This window comes from Zophobas morio, unplaced genomic scaffold, assembly GCF_036711695.1.
Source record: "Zophobas morio isolate AGI-343-1 ecotype UQ-CSIRO unplaced genomic scaffold, CSIRO_AGI_Zmor_V1 ptg000593l, whole genome shotgun sequence".
In the NCBI taxonomy this organism is placed as follows: Eukaryota; Metazoa; Arthropoda; class Insecta; order Coleoptera; family Tenebrionidae; genus Zophobas; species Zophobas morio.
The window spans coordinates 27,285-44,394 of NW_026972696.1; the positions used below are offsets into that span (position 1 = coordinate 27,285).

At 32.7% G+C, this 17,110-nt stretch overlaps 2 protein-coding genes and 1 non-coding gene across 3 annotated transcripts; 2 read left to right on the top strand and 1 right to left on the bottom strand.

The window, feature by feature from the left end:
- Window positions 1-650: 650 nt before the first annotated feature.
- Window positions 651-734, top strand: Trnal-uaa (transfer RNA leucine (anticodon UAA)). The gene has a single exon. It is a non-coding gene; the product is annotated as a tRNA-Leu (tRNA).
- A 3,956-nt stretch (window positions 735-4,690) lies between these two features.
- Window positions 4,691-6,776, bottom strand: LOC135121464 (uncharacterized). Its single transcript, XM_064045779.1, has 2 exons — window positions 6,167-6,776; window positions 4,691-6,103 (listed from the first exon to the last, which is right to left on the bottom strand). Exons 1-2 carry the CDS (start codon window positions 6,273-6,275, stop codon window positions 5,799-5,801), a joined length of 414 nt encoding a protein of 137 aa, XP_063901849.1. The 5' UTR covers window positions 6,276-6,776; the 3' UTR covers window positions 4,691-5,798.
- A 1,808-nt stretch (window positions 6,777-8,584) lies between these two features.
- On the top strand, window positions 8,585-10,336 carry LOC135121463 (uncharacterized). The gene has a single exon (XM_064045778.1). The coding sequence runs from the start codon at window positions 8,585-8,587 to the stop codon at window positions 10,334-10,336; it is 1,752 nt and encodes a 583-aa protein (XP_063901848.1).
- Window positions 10,337-17,110: the final 6,774 nt, after the last annotated feature.

Genomic DNA, 17,110 nt, shown 5'->3' on the forward strand with positions numbered 1-17,110 from the left:
CGGGCTCGGAAAGTGCAACGAAACCATCAAATTTTAGCTAGAAACTGTATTTTTGTCGATTTTTATTGAATTTGAACTATATTTCAACGTTTTTTGATGGTTCTGAGCCACCAAACACACTTAAAGCATGCAGAATCGACTCAGAATAGGAAAAGGAGACGTTTAGGTCAATTTTATGCATTCTGGCGTTCGTAGATACAAGAAAACTGTTAAAATTCTTCAGAAACGTCACTTTTGAAGTGTTTTCTTGTACTTTTAAGCCACTCAGATACCCTACGGGCTCGGAAAGTGCAACGAAACCATCAAATTTTAGCTAGAAACTGTATTTTTGTCGATTTTTATTGAATTTGAACTATATTTCAACGTTTTTTGATGGTTCTGAGCCACCAAACACACTTAAAGCATGCAGAATCGACTCAGAATAGGAAAAGGAGACGTTTAGGTCAATTTTATGCAAGTAGTTATATAGTGGGGCTGCTGGCTCAGGTCAAATGAGGTCAACCCGAGCTAGGAGCCCCACAACTTTTGATCGAGCGGTCATTGATCTTTTTGGTCGACAATTGACTGTTTGTGTATGAACGTGACTGACCTCGGCGTTGACCTTGCTTTGTCATCGCCTTGTGCTCGATCTATCTGACTCTATGTCCGTAGTCAGGTTGGCCGAGCGGTTTAAGGCGTCAGATTTAAGCTCTGATTCTCGAAAGAGAGCGTGGGTTCGAATCCCACACCTGACAGTTTTTTTTATATGCAGTTCTACAGTTTGTTTTTGCGTTTAAATGAAACACAATTTAATATTACGTCATTTATTGAGGAAATATTTCATACAACCAATTGTATAGACACTTAGCATTATTTAAAGAACAGTAACATTTTTTATTGTTAGATATATGATTATCACATGATGGGATTTCTTTAGGCAATTTCACACAGTCTTCAATTGTTTCGAGGTTCACAACTTTGGGGCAGTCTTTTCCTAGCGTTTCCATGAGATAATTTTCTTTACATTTTCCTTTTACATATAAGACCTTCACTCCATGTTCCTTGATGTATTTGAGCAAAATTTCTTTTGCAAATATCTGATCCTTGGAGCCGTCATTAAATCTCAACATGTGATGGTAACGTTCTAGATATCTGGCTTGTTTCTTGGTTTTTTCATCGAGTTCGTTGAATTGTTTGGTGGATTTGAATGTTTCATGTATTGTGTTAATTCCATCGTATATCGTAAGTTCTTTTACAATGAATTCTTGCAGAGTAAAACCTTGTACGTCAACTACAACCAACTTCATCTTGTCAATTATTTCGACTGACTGAGAAGGAAGCGACTATGCAATTGTTTTTCTATCAATCCAACTATTGTGGGTGCTATTAAATCCTAACCACTTGACATACAGTTGGTTGCCTTTCTTTTTTAAAACTTTTTCAACGAGATACACACCTGGGTGCTTAACTTTTAGTAGTTCCATTTCATAGAAGCCACCTAAAATGTTTTCACCCTTTTCATCTTTCAAAAAATATGTGATGGGATTAGTGAGATTAATTTTCCTTATTACGAAAATTTCATTTGACCAATTGGGTGTGTATCCCTTATCAAAGATTCCACGATATTTACTTATTCTTACGTTGTCACCAACTGTAAATTTTTGTTTATTGCTAACTATTTTAATGCGAGTATAAGCAGCTTTTAGAATAGCTTTCTCATTACTTTTGTTAACTTGTGAGGGTTTCATTTTTATAGTACGATGATAAGAATTATTATATTGATGTACTACATTTGGCAATAAATCTAACCATTTATAATTTCCTTGCAAACTAAATTCTTTCCACATTAAATTTTTCAATGTGCGATTTACTCTTTCAACGATTGAGGCCTTTTTTAAACTGTAAACACTGTAATGATTAATTTTGTATTTTTTCATCTACCGTTTAGTAGTAATAACGAAAAAACCTTATAGCTCCTAAGGGGTAAGAGGTAGCATGTCGGTACAAGGGAACGGAAAAAAGCTAAAAAAATTAAGACACACGTTGAGCAAAAAAAATTTCGAAAAAAGTTGAAATTGAGGGAGAAAAGGGCAAAAGTTTCTAGTGCCCAAACGGTAAGAGATACGGTATCGGTTGTATACATCAAAACCTTCTTATGGAACGAACGGATAAGTTTGCTCAAAAAAATCGATTCTGTCCACGTCAACCTTGATACAGGAGCCATTTTTAGTTTTTTCAAGGTCGCTACGTAAAAATTTTTTCAGGTCGAAAAAAAGACCATCGAAAAAGGATTCGAATAAGCCCAACATGCAACACTTAAAAAAAAAAAAAAAAAAAAAAAAAGCGAAATAGGTTATTGTCTTTATATTTATTGTCACATGACTACTACCATCACAACTAAGTACACTAAGACATTAAAGAAAAAATTTCAAGTTTCAAAAACCAACAAAAAAACATCAAAAACCATCAAAAAGCACTATTAAAAAAAGAGATATATGTATATATTTGCTGCTTCCACTACTTCTATCACTACAACAATTTGCTACCACTACAACAATTTGCTACCACTACAACACTAAACACTACTATATATACTATACCCTATACACTATACACTATACACTATATACACTATTCACTGTACAAAATTAATCCTATTTAATAAGTTTTTTACTTCTTCAGCACTGCTTTCACAATTTTTCAAGTTTTTGTTGAGATCATAGAGTTCTTTTTTGGCTTCCGCAAGAAGTCTTTGATAATCACACACTTTTTTCTCATATTGTTTGACGTTTTTTTCACACCTCGTCTTTTTTTTCAGGAGGTCGAACCTTTTCTTTTTATGGGTTCGTTCGGCCTCCCGACACTTCGAACGGAAAGACGCCAGAAGTTCCGGTGCCGTGGATGGCGACTGGAACTCATCCTCGCTGTCCACAGTTCGAGGTGTCGGGGGTGGTGTCCGGCGGATCGGTTGCCCTTCCTCCTCTTCCTGCTGTTGCTGCTGATGGTGCACTGATGGGGAGCGTACATCAGCATCAGGAACAGGAAGAGTTGCATTCGTCTCTTGTTGTTGTTGTTGCTGTTGCTCCTCAGGGGTTGCCTGCATGTTCTCACACAACGCCCTCAATAACTTCATGTTCTTTCCACCATTTTCCTCATCGCCATCGAACATAGATGGCGTCAAGTCGATATCGAGAGGAGACGGCTGCTGGTAGGAACATGAGGGCTGTGGAGAACTGGGCTCTGGAGATCTTAATCGACTCATCTCCTCCTCCGAGAGCTCAGAGATAAGTCTCATAGGGGGTGGTGGTGATGATGGACGGCAATTATTATTATTGGGTGGCTACAAAATATATAAACATTACTTAGTTATTATTAAAAAGAGAAAAAGCAATCGCAATAATAATGCAAATATATAATAGATAAAAATAAAAAAAAAACCTACCTGAATGACGATATTTTCCAGAATATTAATTTTTGGTTTTTTTAAACTCAGGGAAAATTTCATTTTTATTGCAGGGACACTGTACACACACACACACACAGAGAGAGAATAAAAATAACTAATGACAATTATAAGTAACTACTCTAATAAGTAACTACTCTAAATATATAGGAAAAATAATGCAGAATATACAAAAAAATAAACAATGTAGAGGGGTTAAATGCCGAATCAGCAGTTTTTCATGTCCATATATGGACATTTTAAAGATTGATCCAAATCAGAGAAATGCAATTCAGCAATTTTTGAGGACGTGCTTTTCTCGGAAATTAAGAGTTCAAGGTTATGAAAAAACCTATTTCTGTGAGAAATGCAATTCGGCAATTCCATAAACACGTGCTCTTCACGGAACTTAAGAGTTCAAGGTCATGAAAAAACTATTTCCGTGAGAACTGCAATTCAGCAATCCAAGCCTCACTGTGATGAAGCACATGTATATAAGACGTATTGGTGTTCTATAAATTTATCAGTTCAGTTCACACATCAGATATGTTTCCACTGAAAGAGAGTCTTTTGGTTTCTCGCGATCTTGATATAGATTCATTGAATGAAGAGAAACGTTGTATCATTCAAGCAATCGAAAGTTTGTTACGACAAAAATTTCCATTGTGCAGAAAATTCATGGCTGGTGGATGTGCCGCATTTCTATTGAACCGAACCTCTTCATATACGGACATTGATATTTATATAGAAAAAAATGAAAATATAGAAGAATGGGCTAAGGATAACTGCCAAGCTAACCGAATCTCTATTTACGTTTATCAATCCAAATGGCCTTGCTGTTATTTGAATTTTGAAGGTTTTCTATTTAACCTTATTTTTATTGAACCTCGTCCTCAAATTTCCTTGGAAGCCAGAATACTAAGAATTCTCAAATCTTTCGATTTAACGATATGCAAAGTGGCAATGTATTTTTCAAGTGGAGTAAATCCAGTACTTGTTGAATGGAAATTAACAGATGTGAATTTCGACAATGTTGAAAAAAAAGATCGCATCACCAAATATAAGAAAAGAATTGCGAAAAAGGAAGTACGATTTGAACCAAACAATTTAGCTATGTCAGCATATACTGTAGTGGTAGATCACGATGATTCCTGTGTTGCTGCTAATAATTTGAAAAATATTAAATAATTTATTGTTGTGTTAAATCGTAGTGCTGATGCTGTTAGAAAAAAAAAAATTATAGAATATATGTGAAATAAAACTAATAAATGTAAATAATTGTTTTATTGAATCCGTACATTCATACATTTTCAAACATTTGTTGGATTATTGGGTTTGCTACAATGAGTGAAACATATTAACACTAAATAAAGTAACACACAAAATATAATTACAAAAATAATTGCTCCTGCAGAAGTAAATATCCAGATCCAGGGTTTTGCCAAACAATATTGTGTAGCATTTTCACCGCTAGAACTTTTGTATCCACTATAATCGTTAATAGTGGTGATATTTGGTGACTTGCATCGGCTTCTGTTTTTGAAGACAAATTCTAGTTGATACTGCAGTTGGCTGGAAACGGATACATTTTTTGAATAAAACATAACTAACTGATCATGTCCATCTTTAATTTCTATCATTTTTCTACAAGTACATTCTTTATTTCTAACCAGAGTTTGTAAATGTACATCTGTAACATTGCTATCAGTGAATAAATACAAATCTTTCTGTATTAAAATGGTCGATAAAATAAGTGTGCAGTTTAAGCCTAACATTGTTTGGATAGAATGAGTACTTTGTTGTTGCGAAGTAACCTATATATGTATTCAACAGCACCACCACCACCACCACCACAATTAGCACTAACGGCTCGCCAAATCCCAGCATGCTACTATTACGGTCATTATCGAGAATATGAGAAAAAGTGAAGCAGACCACACATGATCGTTTCTTAAACAAAAATCAAAGATTTCCTTTGAATTGTTACTACTGTTAATATTTTCGATTATTAACCATTGAGAAAATTGTCGATTTCCTTGTTCTGTTTTTATCTTGTAAGCCAAATAATTTTGCGTTGTGATATTTTTCGCATAGAAGAGATGATAACTGGTTTCGATTATATTGATCGGAGTCATTTTTTCCCAACATTCCTTTTCATACGTCTGAATATACAGAAGAGTTATGTTTGGCGTGGTATAGATATATAAGTTGTTTTCAACAAGCGCACTTAATAGTACCATCACGTTGATAGGCAGAAACATTTTAGACTAGTTATGTTCTTGTATACACACACTCGAATAGCAAGCTTGTAGAGGTGGTAAGTCATGGTAGGGTGGTAGCGATAAACGGACCGAAACAAATTACTATAATTATTTTATTATTTTCTTCTAAAAACTGACTTATAATTATTGATTGCCGTTCTGTCCAGAAGCAGCTCCCTACTCATGGAGGGGACGTACGTTTGACTAATTTCATTATCCCAGTTGTCTGGGCATTCTATTATTGGCGGTGGTGGTGGTGCTCGTGGTGGTGGTGATGGTGGCGTATGGGATGCTCTGGAAGCAGCCTCACGAAGACATCTCTCCCGCTCCCAGGCCTCACGATGACAATTAAAAATATGGCGCTTCAATCGGCTCTCAAGAAGCCTATGGCTTCTGTCAAACGGGCATATGACAAATTGCTCTAAATAAAAAAAAAAGAAAAACAATTAGGATTTTTATTTAATAGTAATAAAGACAAGCTTACCCATTTTGTTGTTTATATATATTTTTCTTAAGTGTTGAGGACTGACTGTGATCTTCAATTTGTTGAGGACTGTTATAACTCTTGCGGGTGATCTCCCATTTATACACATTATCAATCCCCACTCTTGCTATTTTCCTCCACTTTTACTACAGATTACATTTTCTTAATTACGCTGAAGTTGATAATTTAGTTGTTTTTCTGAGCTTGCAAAAATACGCGTCTCATTTTTCGCTGATTTTTATTAAATTTGTTGAGTTGTGAGTTACAATCGGAAATTTCGTTCACATATAAATAAGAAGGTATTCCACAGAAAAATAAAGAAAAATAATAGTGCTCTTCTTTCTACTGTGATAAACAAGTTCGACAGCAAAAAAAAAAAAAGAAATGCATCCGCAGGAAACAGTGACGGCTATATGTAAAGGCTCGCTTAAGCTAATTCATGAATATATTAGTAAAATCAAAACAATCGAAGAAATTAAAAATTTTTTAGTATATATAAATACCAGCATTAGAATAATTAGAAAAGCACTTAGATGTAAAATACATCGAGAAAATATTTTAGAAAATGCTAATTCCTTAGAAACAAGTCTAGCTTATTTAAAATTTTACCGCTTCAAGCTTTTAAATAAAAAAAAACAATTGTCTCTAAAAATTGGAGAAGGTTATTTTAAAAGAGACAAATTTAAACCTACGGCAAACGTAACCTGGCAAGACATAGAATCTTGTTTTGAACAAAGAATTCGTACAGGATTTATAATTAATCATCACATTAAAGATCCTCTTCAGTTTTTTCGACAATCTTTTAAATGTTTTATGTTTAGAATTAGAAAAGAGCTAAAAAACACGATGCTAAAAGTAAATGTAATTTTTTCGGCAAATTTTATTAAACCGCACTCTGGTGAAACAGACGTTAAAACATTCTCCACAAAAAATCAGCACATTGATGCATATACAGATTTAAAGCAATGGTACGAAGAGAACGTTGTTGATAAGATAATGAAGAAATTAGAAGAATTTGCGGAAAAGGACTCCGGTTGGGCGTTGTATGAGATTTTAGGATTGAAAATTAACATAAATAAATATGATCCAATCAAATTTGGTTACTCAACTTTCGTGTCCACACCAGCTTGCATTAAAAAAAAACATGCAATAATTAATGTTCAAAATGATGATGAATATTGTTTTCTATGGGCAATAGTTTCAGCTTTATTCCCTACCGATAAAAATTCACATCGAAAATCGTCGTATCCACACTTCAAAAATGTGTTGAAATATGATAATTTAGACTTTCCAATCACAATTAAAGACATTCAAAAATTTGAAGAACTCAACAATCTTGCAATTAATTTGTACTGCATCGAGGAGAAAAAAGTTTTACCTTGTCGTTTAAGCACAAGGTTTTTAAATTCTAATAAAGTAATTAATTTGCTTATGCTACCTGCTGAAACACAAATACAAAATACAAAAAACGACAATGATCACTTTGAAGATCGTCAATTGCTCTATCATTTCGTATGGATCAAAAATTTGTCAGCTCTTTTAGCTAAGCAAGTTTCCCTCCATAAATGTAAATTTTATATATGCGAAAGATGTTTAAATCATTTCACTACAGAGGAGTTACTCCAAAAACATAAAACTACATGTCAGAGTATTAATAAATATTCCATAAGATTGCCATCAGAAAACGAAAATTATTTGTATTTTCAAAATTATAGATATCAAGAGAAAGTACCTTTTACTATATACGCAGATCTCGAGAGTATTCTTCTTGATTATTCAAAAGACCACATGTCCACTACTTGTAAAACCAATCCTTATCAAAAACATGTTGCATACAGTGTTGCATACTATTTTCACTGTTCATATGATAATTCTCTTTCCAGATTTCGTTTGTATCGAGGTAAAGATTGCATCCAATGGTTTGTTCAAGAGTTAAATCAATTGTCACATTTTTGTAACAACAAATTTCAAAACATTATATCTATGGAAAAATTAACTACACAAGAACGTGAGCAGTTTGAATCCTCACAAATATGTCATATATGTAAAAAAACATTTTCAGAAAATAACGTTAAAGTGCGCGATCATAATCACTTAACTGGAATGTATAGGGGCGCTGCACATCAGAATTGTAATTTAAATTATAAAGATATTTGTGTTATACCTGTGGTGTTTCATAATATGAGTGGATATGACGCACATTTTTTTATTAAAGAACTTTCAAATTCAATAAAAGGTGACATTAAATTGCTTCCCATCAATAAAGAAAGGTATATTTCATTTACTAAATTTGTCGATGATACAAAAGTTAGTTTACGATTTATTGATTCTTTCAGATTTATGCCCTACAGTTTAGACAAGCTTTCTTCCAATTTAGATAATTCACAAAAAATTATTACTCAGACAAATTGTAATAATATGGAAGAATTTTATTTGTTAAACAGAAAAGGAGTGTTTCCTTATGATTATATAAATTCCTGGGAGAAACTCCTTGAAACAAAACTACCCGAAAAAAAGGAATTTTATAGCCGCTTATACGAACAAGATGTTAAAGATGAAGATTATTCTCACGCTATCAAAGTTTGGAATACTTTCAATATTCGTACATTAGGAGAATATTCCGATTTATATTTAAAAACAGATGTGCTTCTTCTAGCCGACGTATTCGAAGCATTTCGAACTACGTGTTTAAATACTTATCAACTTGATCCCTTACATTATTATACTGCACCAGGTTTAACATTTGATGCCATGTTAAAAACGACAAAAATTAAACTAGAACTCTTAACGGACATAGATAAAGTCCTTTTTGTGGAGAGAGGTATTAGAGGTGGAGTTTCCCAATGTTCTAATAGATACGGTAAAGCCAATAATAAGTACATGAATAAAGACGAATATGATCCTTCACAAGATAGTACCTATTTAATGTATTTTGATGTTAATAACCTTTACGGAGCGGCAATGTCTCAATGTTTACCGTATGGGAAATTTGAATTTGTAGAAAATTTCAATATTTCAGATATCTTAGATACTTCTGATAATTCCACAACTGGTTATATTATTGAATGCGATTTGGATTATCCAGTAGATTTGCATGAAATACATAGCGATTTACCTTTAGCTCCAGAGCACATGATACCTCCCATTTCAAGATCTAAACTTAAAAAGTTGTTATTGACTTTATATCCTAAGAAAAATTATGTTATACATTATAGGAATTTAAAAATGTATATAAAATTTGGTATGAAAATAAAATGTGTACATCGTGTTCTTAAATTCGAACAGTCTGCGTGGTTAAAGGAATATATAGATTTAAATACAAGGCTTAGACAGCAAGCGAAGAACGATTTTGAAAAAGATTTTTTTAAATTAATGATTAACGCTATTTATGGTAAATGCATGGAAAATGTTCGAAAACATAGGGATATTCGATTGGTCAGTAAATGGGAGGGACGATGGGGAGTTCGTTCTCTTATTTCTAAACCAAATTTTCACAGTTCCGTTGTATTTGATGATGATTCAGCTATCATCGAAATGAGTAAATTAGAGGTGTTTTTAAATAAACCAATTTATGTCGGTTTTTGTATTTTAGATATTTCTAAAACTTTTCTCTATGAATTCCACTATGGTTATATTAAGGAAACATTTAACAATAATGCAAAGTTGCTTTACACCGACACTGACAGTCTAATTTACGAATTTCATGTAGGTGATATATACGAATATATTAAGAAAGATTCTCATCGGTTTGATACTTCAGACTATGATTTGTATAATGTTTATGGTATAGAACAAAAAAATAAAAAAGTGCCAGGTTTGATGAAAGATGAAAATAACGGTAAGATTATGTTAGAATTTGTGGGTCTCAGATCGAAAATGTATGCATATAGAGTTGCAAAGGATGATTTTAATAAAAAGGTAGTTAAGAAATCCAAAGGTAGTACGAAAGCTTCACTTAAAACAATAACATTCGAAAATTATAAAGAATGCTTATTTAATAGCCGAAATTACGAAAAGTCCCAAAATCTCATCAAATCAAAACATCATATTGTTTACACAATAAAACAGGAGAAAATAGTTCTCAGCCATAATGATGATAAGAGAATTGTTACAAGATTTGCAACGGATACGCGACCTTGGGGATATCATATTTCGCCACCAGAAATGTGAAGAGTGGGGAATTATAATATAAAAGCAGTTTAAGTTAGCTGATGATTTATTCGATGTTGGTGATTTCACATTACTACAATGTCTGACTTGAGACAGTTTGTTGATTTGCAAGCATTTTGTGCATCCGAAAATGTGTATAAAATTTATCTTCGCGCCGCTGCGAATGATAGGACAAAATTAAATTTGTTCCTTTACATTATTGAAAAAGCCGAATTTATTGTACCGGATGAAGTATTTAAATGGATTGCTGAAAATGAAGTTGGTTTTTTTACTCTTGACATATGTGTACTCCTACAAAAGAAACAATCTCTTGACAGTTATATTGATGCATTTCTAAATATATGTGAAAGAGACAACATTGAAAATTTAAATTATGCTTCTTTGGAGTTTTTAATGACCACCAACTACCTTGATAATTCACTAGTTTATAAATCTTTTATTTATAAATTATTAAGTGATCATCGCTGGCAGAATCTGGGGGATATCTTCTATCCTGTTGAAAATATCCAGAAAAATTACCGACGGATCGAGCAATGTGTTGACGAATTTATGTGTCGAGCTGCATATTTGGCAAATCACAAAGCACTCACTACATTCTTTGAGGCTCTAACGATAATCAATTACGATTCCTTCACATTTAAACCCTCTGAAAATCAGGAGCACAAAAGAATTTTCACCTGGCTCAAAAAGAACATTGTCAAAGGTGAAGCTAATCCTGAATTACCATTAGGATGGACCGAAGGACCAGATGCAGCAAGATGGCCCTCAATTAAATTAGATGATTATAAGAAAACTTTAGATGTAATTTTTGGTTGTCATAAATAAAATACACAAAAATGGTTGTATATGTAGTTTTATTTACCCCTCAAACATAATACATTAATTTTAAATACAGTAACATTTTAAATTATTCACAACACTCTGACGACATCTTGTGCAGGAATGTATTTTACCATTCGGTCGTGAAGAATAAGACAGTAGGCTGTGGTGTCTGCTGGAATACCTGCGGTCGTTTCAAACCACAACGTAATTGTAACGGGGCCTCTCTTCAAAGCTTCCGTTTGTTTAGAACAGTCGATTACTACTATGGGTGTCTTTTCTTTAAATTCATCCTTATCGAATAATGGCTCGCTAGTTTTGGATAAGAACGATGTCTGGAACTCTTTAAACATATCATAGAGAATTGCATAACGATTATTTGTGAAATCAACATTCAAGTTGTCGTAGGGATACATGGTATCGTTAAGATACAATTTGACATCTCTCAGATTACAATGATCAAATTGACTGTAGTTTTTCTTCAATTGATTTTTTCTTCCCTGTTGCAATGCAAAAAGTATGTACTGAGGTTTTTCTAAGGAAGTTTTAATAGTCCAAGTATTAGTTATCGATTGAACTGGTGGCGCAAATTCATGTAATTCTTTACTTCTAAACATAATATCCAATTCCCTGTTGCTTCTTACAATATCGATCAAGGCGATCCTTTCGGCATCGGACACGGACAAGTGATGCATTTTCCAGCATATTTTACTAAGTTCTACTTTAATTTTGTATTTATCATTTGAAGAAATTAAAGCATTTACATCGGTATTAGAACGAACTAAAACAAGCTCTTGTCTTACATTCAAAATAGCCTTTTTGAAATCTTCGCAAAAGCCAAAAATTATTTTTAATGGAATCGAAACTTCAAAAGTTCCATTTTCTTTAATTATATTCGAATCTTTTTTAGGAAACCATCCAGCATTCTCTAGAGCTACGCTTTCATTACTGTTATACGTTACATATCCTTTCATGGTGGACGCTAACCCTGGGTTTCTAATACTATCCACAACGACTCCAGCAATTTCATATCTTATTTGATTAAACAACAAAAGAACGCCATTATTTACAAATTTGATTTCTGGTTTCTGTACAATTTCATCGATTTCATTTTTCACAATAATCTTACCCTCTATATGCAATGTACTCAAATGAGGAAAAGTGTATAAATCTTGATGTTCAATTGGAATTCTTATTTCATCATCATAGTTATATGAACTGTTAGAATAAGGCAAGTGTGTATGTCTTTCTCCATAATAAATTGAATGATCATATGCAGCTTTTTCGTTTACGTTTAATATTTCAAAATTCATTGCTGTTTTTTATACTGGATAAAAATATTATTTCAAAACCGTTAATCCTAGAGATTCAAGAAATCTACGATTCCCTAATGTTAAACGTTTGATCCTTGTAGAAGGACTGACTGATTTTCTTTTCATCGTCCTATTTATATATACCGAATTTCGGTTTTTTAGATTTTCATTAAAAATAATACCCATCACGTGAGCTTCTTAAGATGCAAACGTACACCCACCTCTTCACCTCTAAAACTAACAATATTTCCTTCTTGATCTGTTATTTTAACGATTATCTCATCTATTTGTTTCGTATTAATTGGTAGATATATAACATTTAATGGTCGCTCCACTATTTTGTAACCGGGAGGTACTGTTGGAAAAAATTGATGTATTACGTGAACGGGATTTCCGTTCTTATATGAACCAGTTACTATATTACAATAAACGCAAAGAGCATTCACTTTTAAAATTTTTGCTGGAAAATCTGATATATGAGTTTTATGCGCTTTCAGAATGTTGTTCTTAAATCCTAATAAACTTCCTAAGGAATCCTTTCTTGAAAAATTTATATCAAGGGTACATTTAACTTCCGATTTTAATGTATTATTATTTCCTCTGATTATTAAGTTTGGTGTTGACATTTTAAATTTCTTTATTCTATTTCCGTATTCGTCAGTTTGGTATTGAAAATAATGTTCCATATAGTTTTTGATTTCTTTATTTAAATACGACTCAATGTCTTCTATTTCATAAGAACCCTCGGGAATTTCTATATAATGCTCTTTTTTGTCTGGTGTAAAAAAATAAAATTTGTTATTATTGTTATCGATATTTGGAAAAGAATTCCAAGTAACCAAACTTTCTAATCCTAAAGCATAGTTATAATCTTCCAAGATAATTGGTGGATAGTATCTGCTCGAAAGTACAGAACTGTTTCCATCCAATGAAAATACGTTCGACATCGTAGTACTTGCTTCAACGACACTATCAATTGAACTAAAACGCTCTAACTTCGAACAATTTTATTTGTAACAGTTATATAGAAATCGTAGACATAAATGTCCACAATTAATAGTTTTAAAAGTCTGTAAAGCTTGATGATTATATACTATATTACAGGAACCGTTGCTCTGTAAATATTTGATCAGTTCAAGAGGTGGCCTCAAATCTCCATAACTATCGAAGTATATAGCTTCATTTCGAGTTTTTTTATAAGCTGTCCAATGTGTTCCAGAACCTTCCTTATTGTCTAGATTTAATATACCACACTCATTAAGGTGCACTTTATTTGGAAGCGAATCTTTCATAAAAACTCCTCTGAAGCGAGGAATTTTCAAACGCTTTACATATTTGCAAATGTCGATGTTGGTGAGAGCATGTTTTGGAAGATTTATCGGGAGTTCTTTTGAAATTTTGATGGGGCTAAAAAAAGACCATATCCTCTTTTATATGGTTTCAAATATAATCCACTCCCTGACTTTCCTACAGCTATCGACTCCATTTTCTGATTGTGTCTTTGGTTTTCTTTCAACTGTTCTTTAGCTGATTTAGCATCGTTAACAGCTTTTGCAACGGCTGCTGCACCACCACCTAAAGATCCCAGAGCGCCTAAAGCGGCAAATATTGGTAGTAGAGGTAAAAATCCACCACTTTTCGGTATGGGTATTATACGTCTGTGACGAAGAGGTTTCACTCTCTTTTTTCCTTTTGATGATTTTACTGCTCTCATGGCCACTTTTACAGCATCCTTCATATTCTTAAATTTCTTATTTTTTAAAGCAAGCCTGGCGGATTTTCTTAAAACGTTAAAATTCAAGGCCTTTCCACGTCTAATAGTTTTTTTTTTGATTCGACAACCCATACCAAGTTTTATTTTAGCTTTCATAGCAGCCGCAACACCTAAAGCAGCAGCTTTTTCCCCGAAAGATGCGTCCGAAGAACGTAGTCTAAGTTTTGCTTTATCTAATAGAACTTTATCGGCTTTATGTCGATTTTCCAAATCTTTATGTTCACTGTAAGCTATATCGTGAAATTTGCAAGCTTCGTCTAATTGATTTCGACCTTTATCTCCTCTTGCTAATCGTTTTTCTAATTTAGTTCCTGGTCCACAAAAGTTATAACCCGGAATATGAAGTTCAAACGGTAATTTATTAATAACCGAATTTACGATCCCACGTCCACAATATGTTTTTCTGTAGGTCTCACTACGACGACTGTTCCTTGTTCGCTTCGTAATCTTCATTTATACTCAAACTTTCGTATCAGCTAAAATACTAATGGAATCGTAGAAAAATTTAGTATTTATACCCCTCCACATGTCGGTTTCTTAATTAGATGTCGAAATGCGTTTGATCCCTCAAAACCTTAAATTGCCGATAAGCAATAACGATATCAAAATTAACAGTGAGAATAAAAGACACGGAGATCTTTTACCATCGACAGTAAGATGTATAATTGTCGGACCGTCTAATTGCGGAAAAACTAATGTTATGATAGGTTTAATCGAACATCCAAATGGTTTAAGATTTGAAAATGTCTACGTGTATTCTAAATCTCTTTTCCAACCAAAATATCAATATTTGGAAAATCTTCTAAAACCTATTAAAGGTATAAATTTTTATAGTTTTAACAATTTCGACAATAACAACATACCACCAGCGCACAAAGCTAAAACTAATTCTGTCTTCATTTTTGACGACGTGGCATGTGACAAGCAAAATTTAATGAAAGAATATTTTAGCATGGGACGACACAGAAATATAGATTGTTTTTATTTATGTCAAACATACACATGTATTCCTAAACATCTAATAAGAGACAACGCAAATTTTATTATTTTATTTAAGCAAGATAATTTAAACTTGCGTCATATTTATGATGATCATATCGGTACTGATATCACATTTGATAAATTTAAAGAAATCTGTTCATTTTGCTGGCAAAATAGTTATGAATTTTTAGTAGTCGATAAAGAGAACGAAATTCGTAGTGGTAGGTTTAGAAAAGGATTTGATAATTTCATTGACCCATTTCCATAATTTCAGTCTATAAAAGTATCTTAAACCGTCAACATGCCAGTTCCTGTAAAATATAAATGTCCAAAATGTGGAGGTGAAACAGATACCCCTAACTTACCCTGTATATATTGCTATTATAAAGATCATATAAGAGATCATTACAAAACAAAACATGTGCATCTATACTATTGAAATATGAAAAAAAAAAAAAAACTAGTCTTTTTTATAGAATGTTTGTGAAATGTTGCATACGTATATAAGCCTTTAATTCAAATAGATTAATTCAGTTTATTTGTATTTTCGAAAGTCTTAGGAGACATGGATTCGAAAATATCAGATGTGCTTGATTTAAAAAAGAAATTGATTAAGAAAAGAAAAGATTTACAAAGAAAATTAGAACTAATTAAAGCAACTCAAAGAAATGAAGAAAAAAAGTATGAACCCCTTACCAAACATTTGGAAACATTAATTGAGAGAAGAAGTGAATCTGCAATAAAAAGTAATCAAGATGTGAAAACAAAAAATGCATCGAACATTGAGCACAGTACACCAACAAAGCGAAAGTTGGAAAATACAATTCTATCTCCTGTTCGTGCCAAAAAAACTATCAATAATACACCAATGCAAGAAGAAATTTTCACACCAAGACAAAAAAGAATTGCTACAAAAGTTACTAACCTTGTGAAAAGAATCGATACAATCAAAAACGAAAAAGAACAAGGAATGAGTCCGATTAGTTCAAAATATGATATTCTGTCACAGGGAGATTTCGAGGAATCAATAAATAAAACAGATGCACAGAACAATGTGTTCGAATACATTCCCGAAAAAGACAATGATAATTACAACTTCGATGAAGTTCTTGAAAAATCTGTTCAATTAAGTAAAAATTATATTAAAAACATCGTTGATACAGATGTTTACAACGAATATTTAAATGATTTTGATGAATTACCGAGAAAATATATTGACGAAATGCATCACGATACAGAAAGTAAATTTGATCACAGAACAGGCGTAAGACATGACACGTTCTCAGAGAAATTTTACATTGGTTCGAAGGAGGTACAATTTGTAGGTCCAGATATAAAAATAGATAATGAGATATTTATAGGGACGCCTGGAATTTATGAACTCATTTTTAAAAAGAAGCCTATTCATTTTACTGTGGAAGACAAAGAAATATACAAAAAGATTCTAGAAAAAACTAATGCATATCGAAGAAATTTCGATGAAAATGATCGAATATTGGGTACAAGTTCTATGAAATACAAAAATATTATAGGACCATTGTTCTCAACTCTCACGAAGTATAAAAAGCCGAAGAAAGGTGGTCAAGTATTGTTTAAAGAAGTAAACGCAAATAAAGTTGATTATGTGTATTGGGAAGATCCAAATGAATTAGTTGAAAGACTGAAGTTGTTAGTCGCTTCCCAGACAGCAGGCCACTCAGGTCACCAAAACGAAATCGTTTCTATAATAGAAGAACTACGCGAAGCTAAAATTATTGCTTAATATGACTCTGGATAAATTCGGACGTCATTTGCTGAAACATACTAAACTTTCAGATTCAGTTGACGATGCTATGATTACTATTTCGAACTATATGTTCTATAATCTAATATTTCACTTCGAATCAG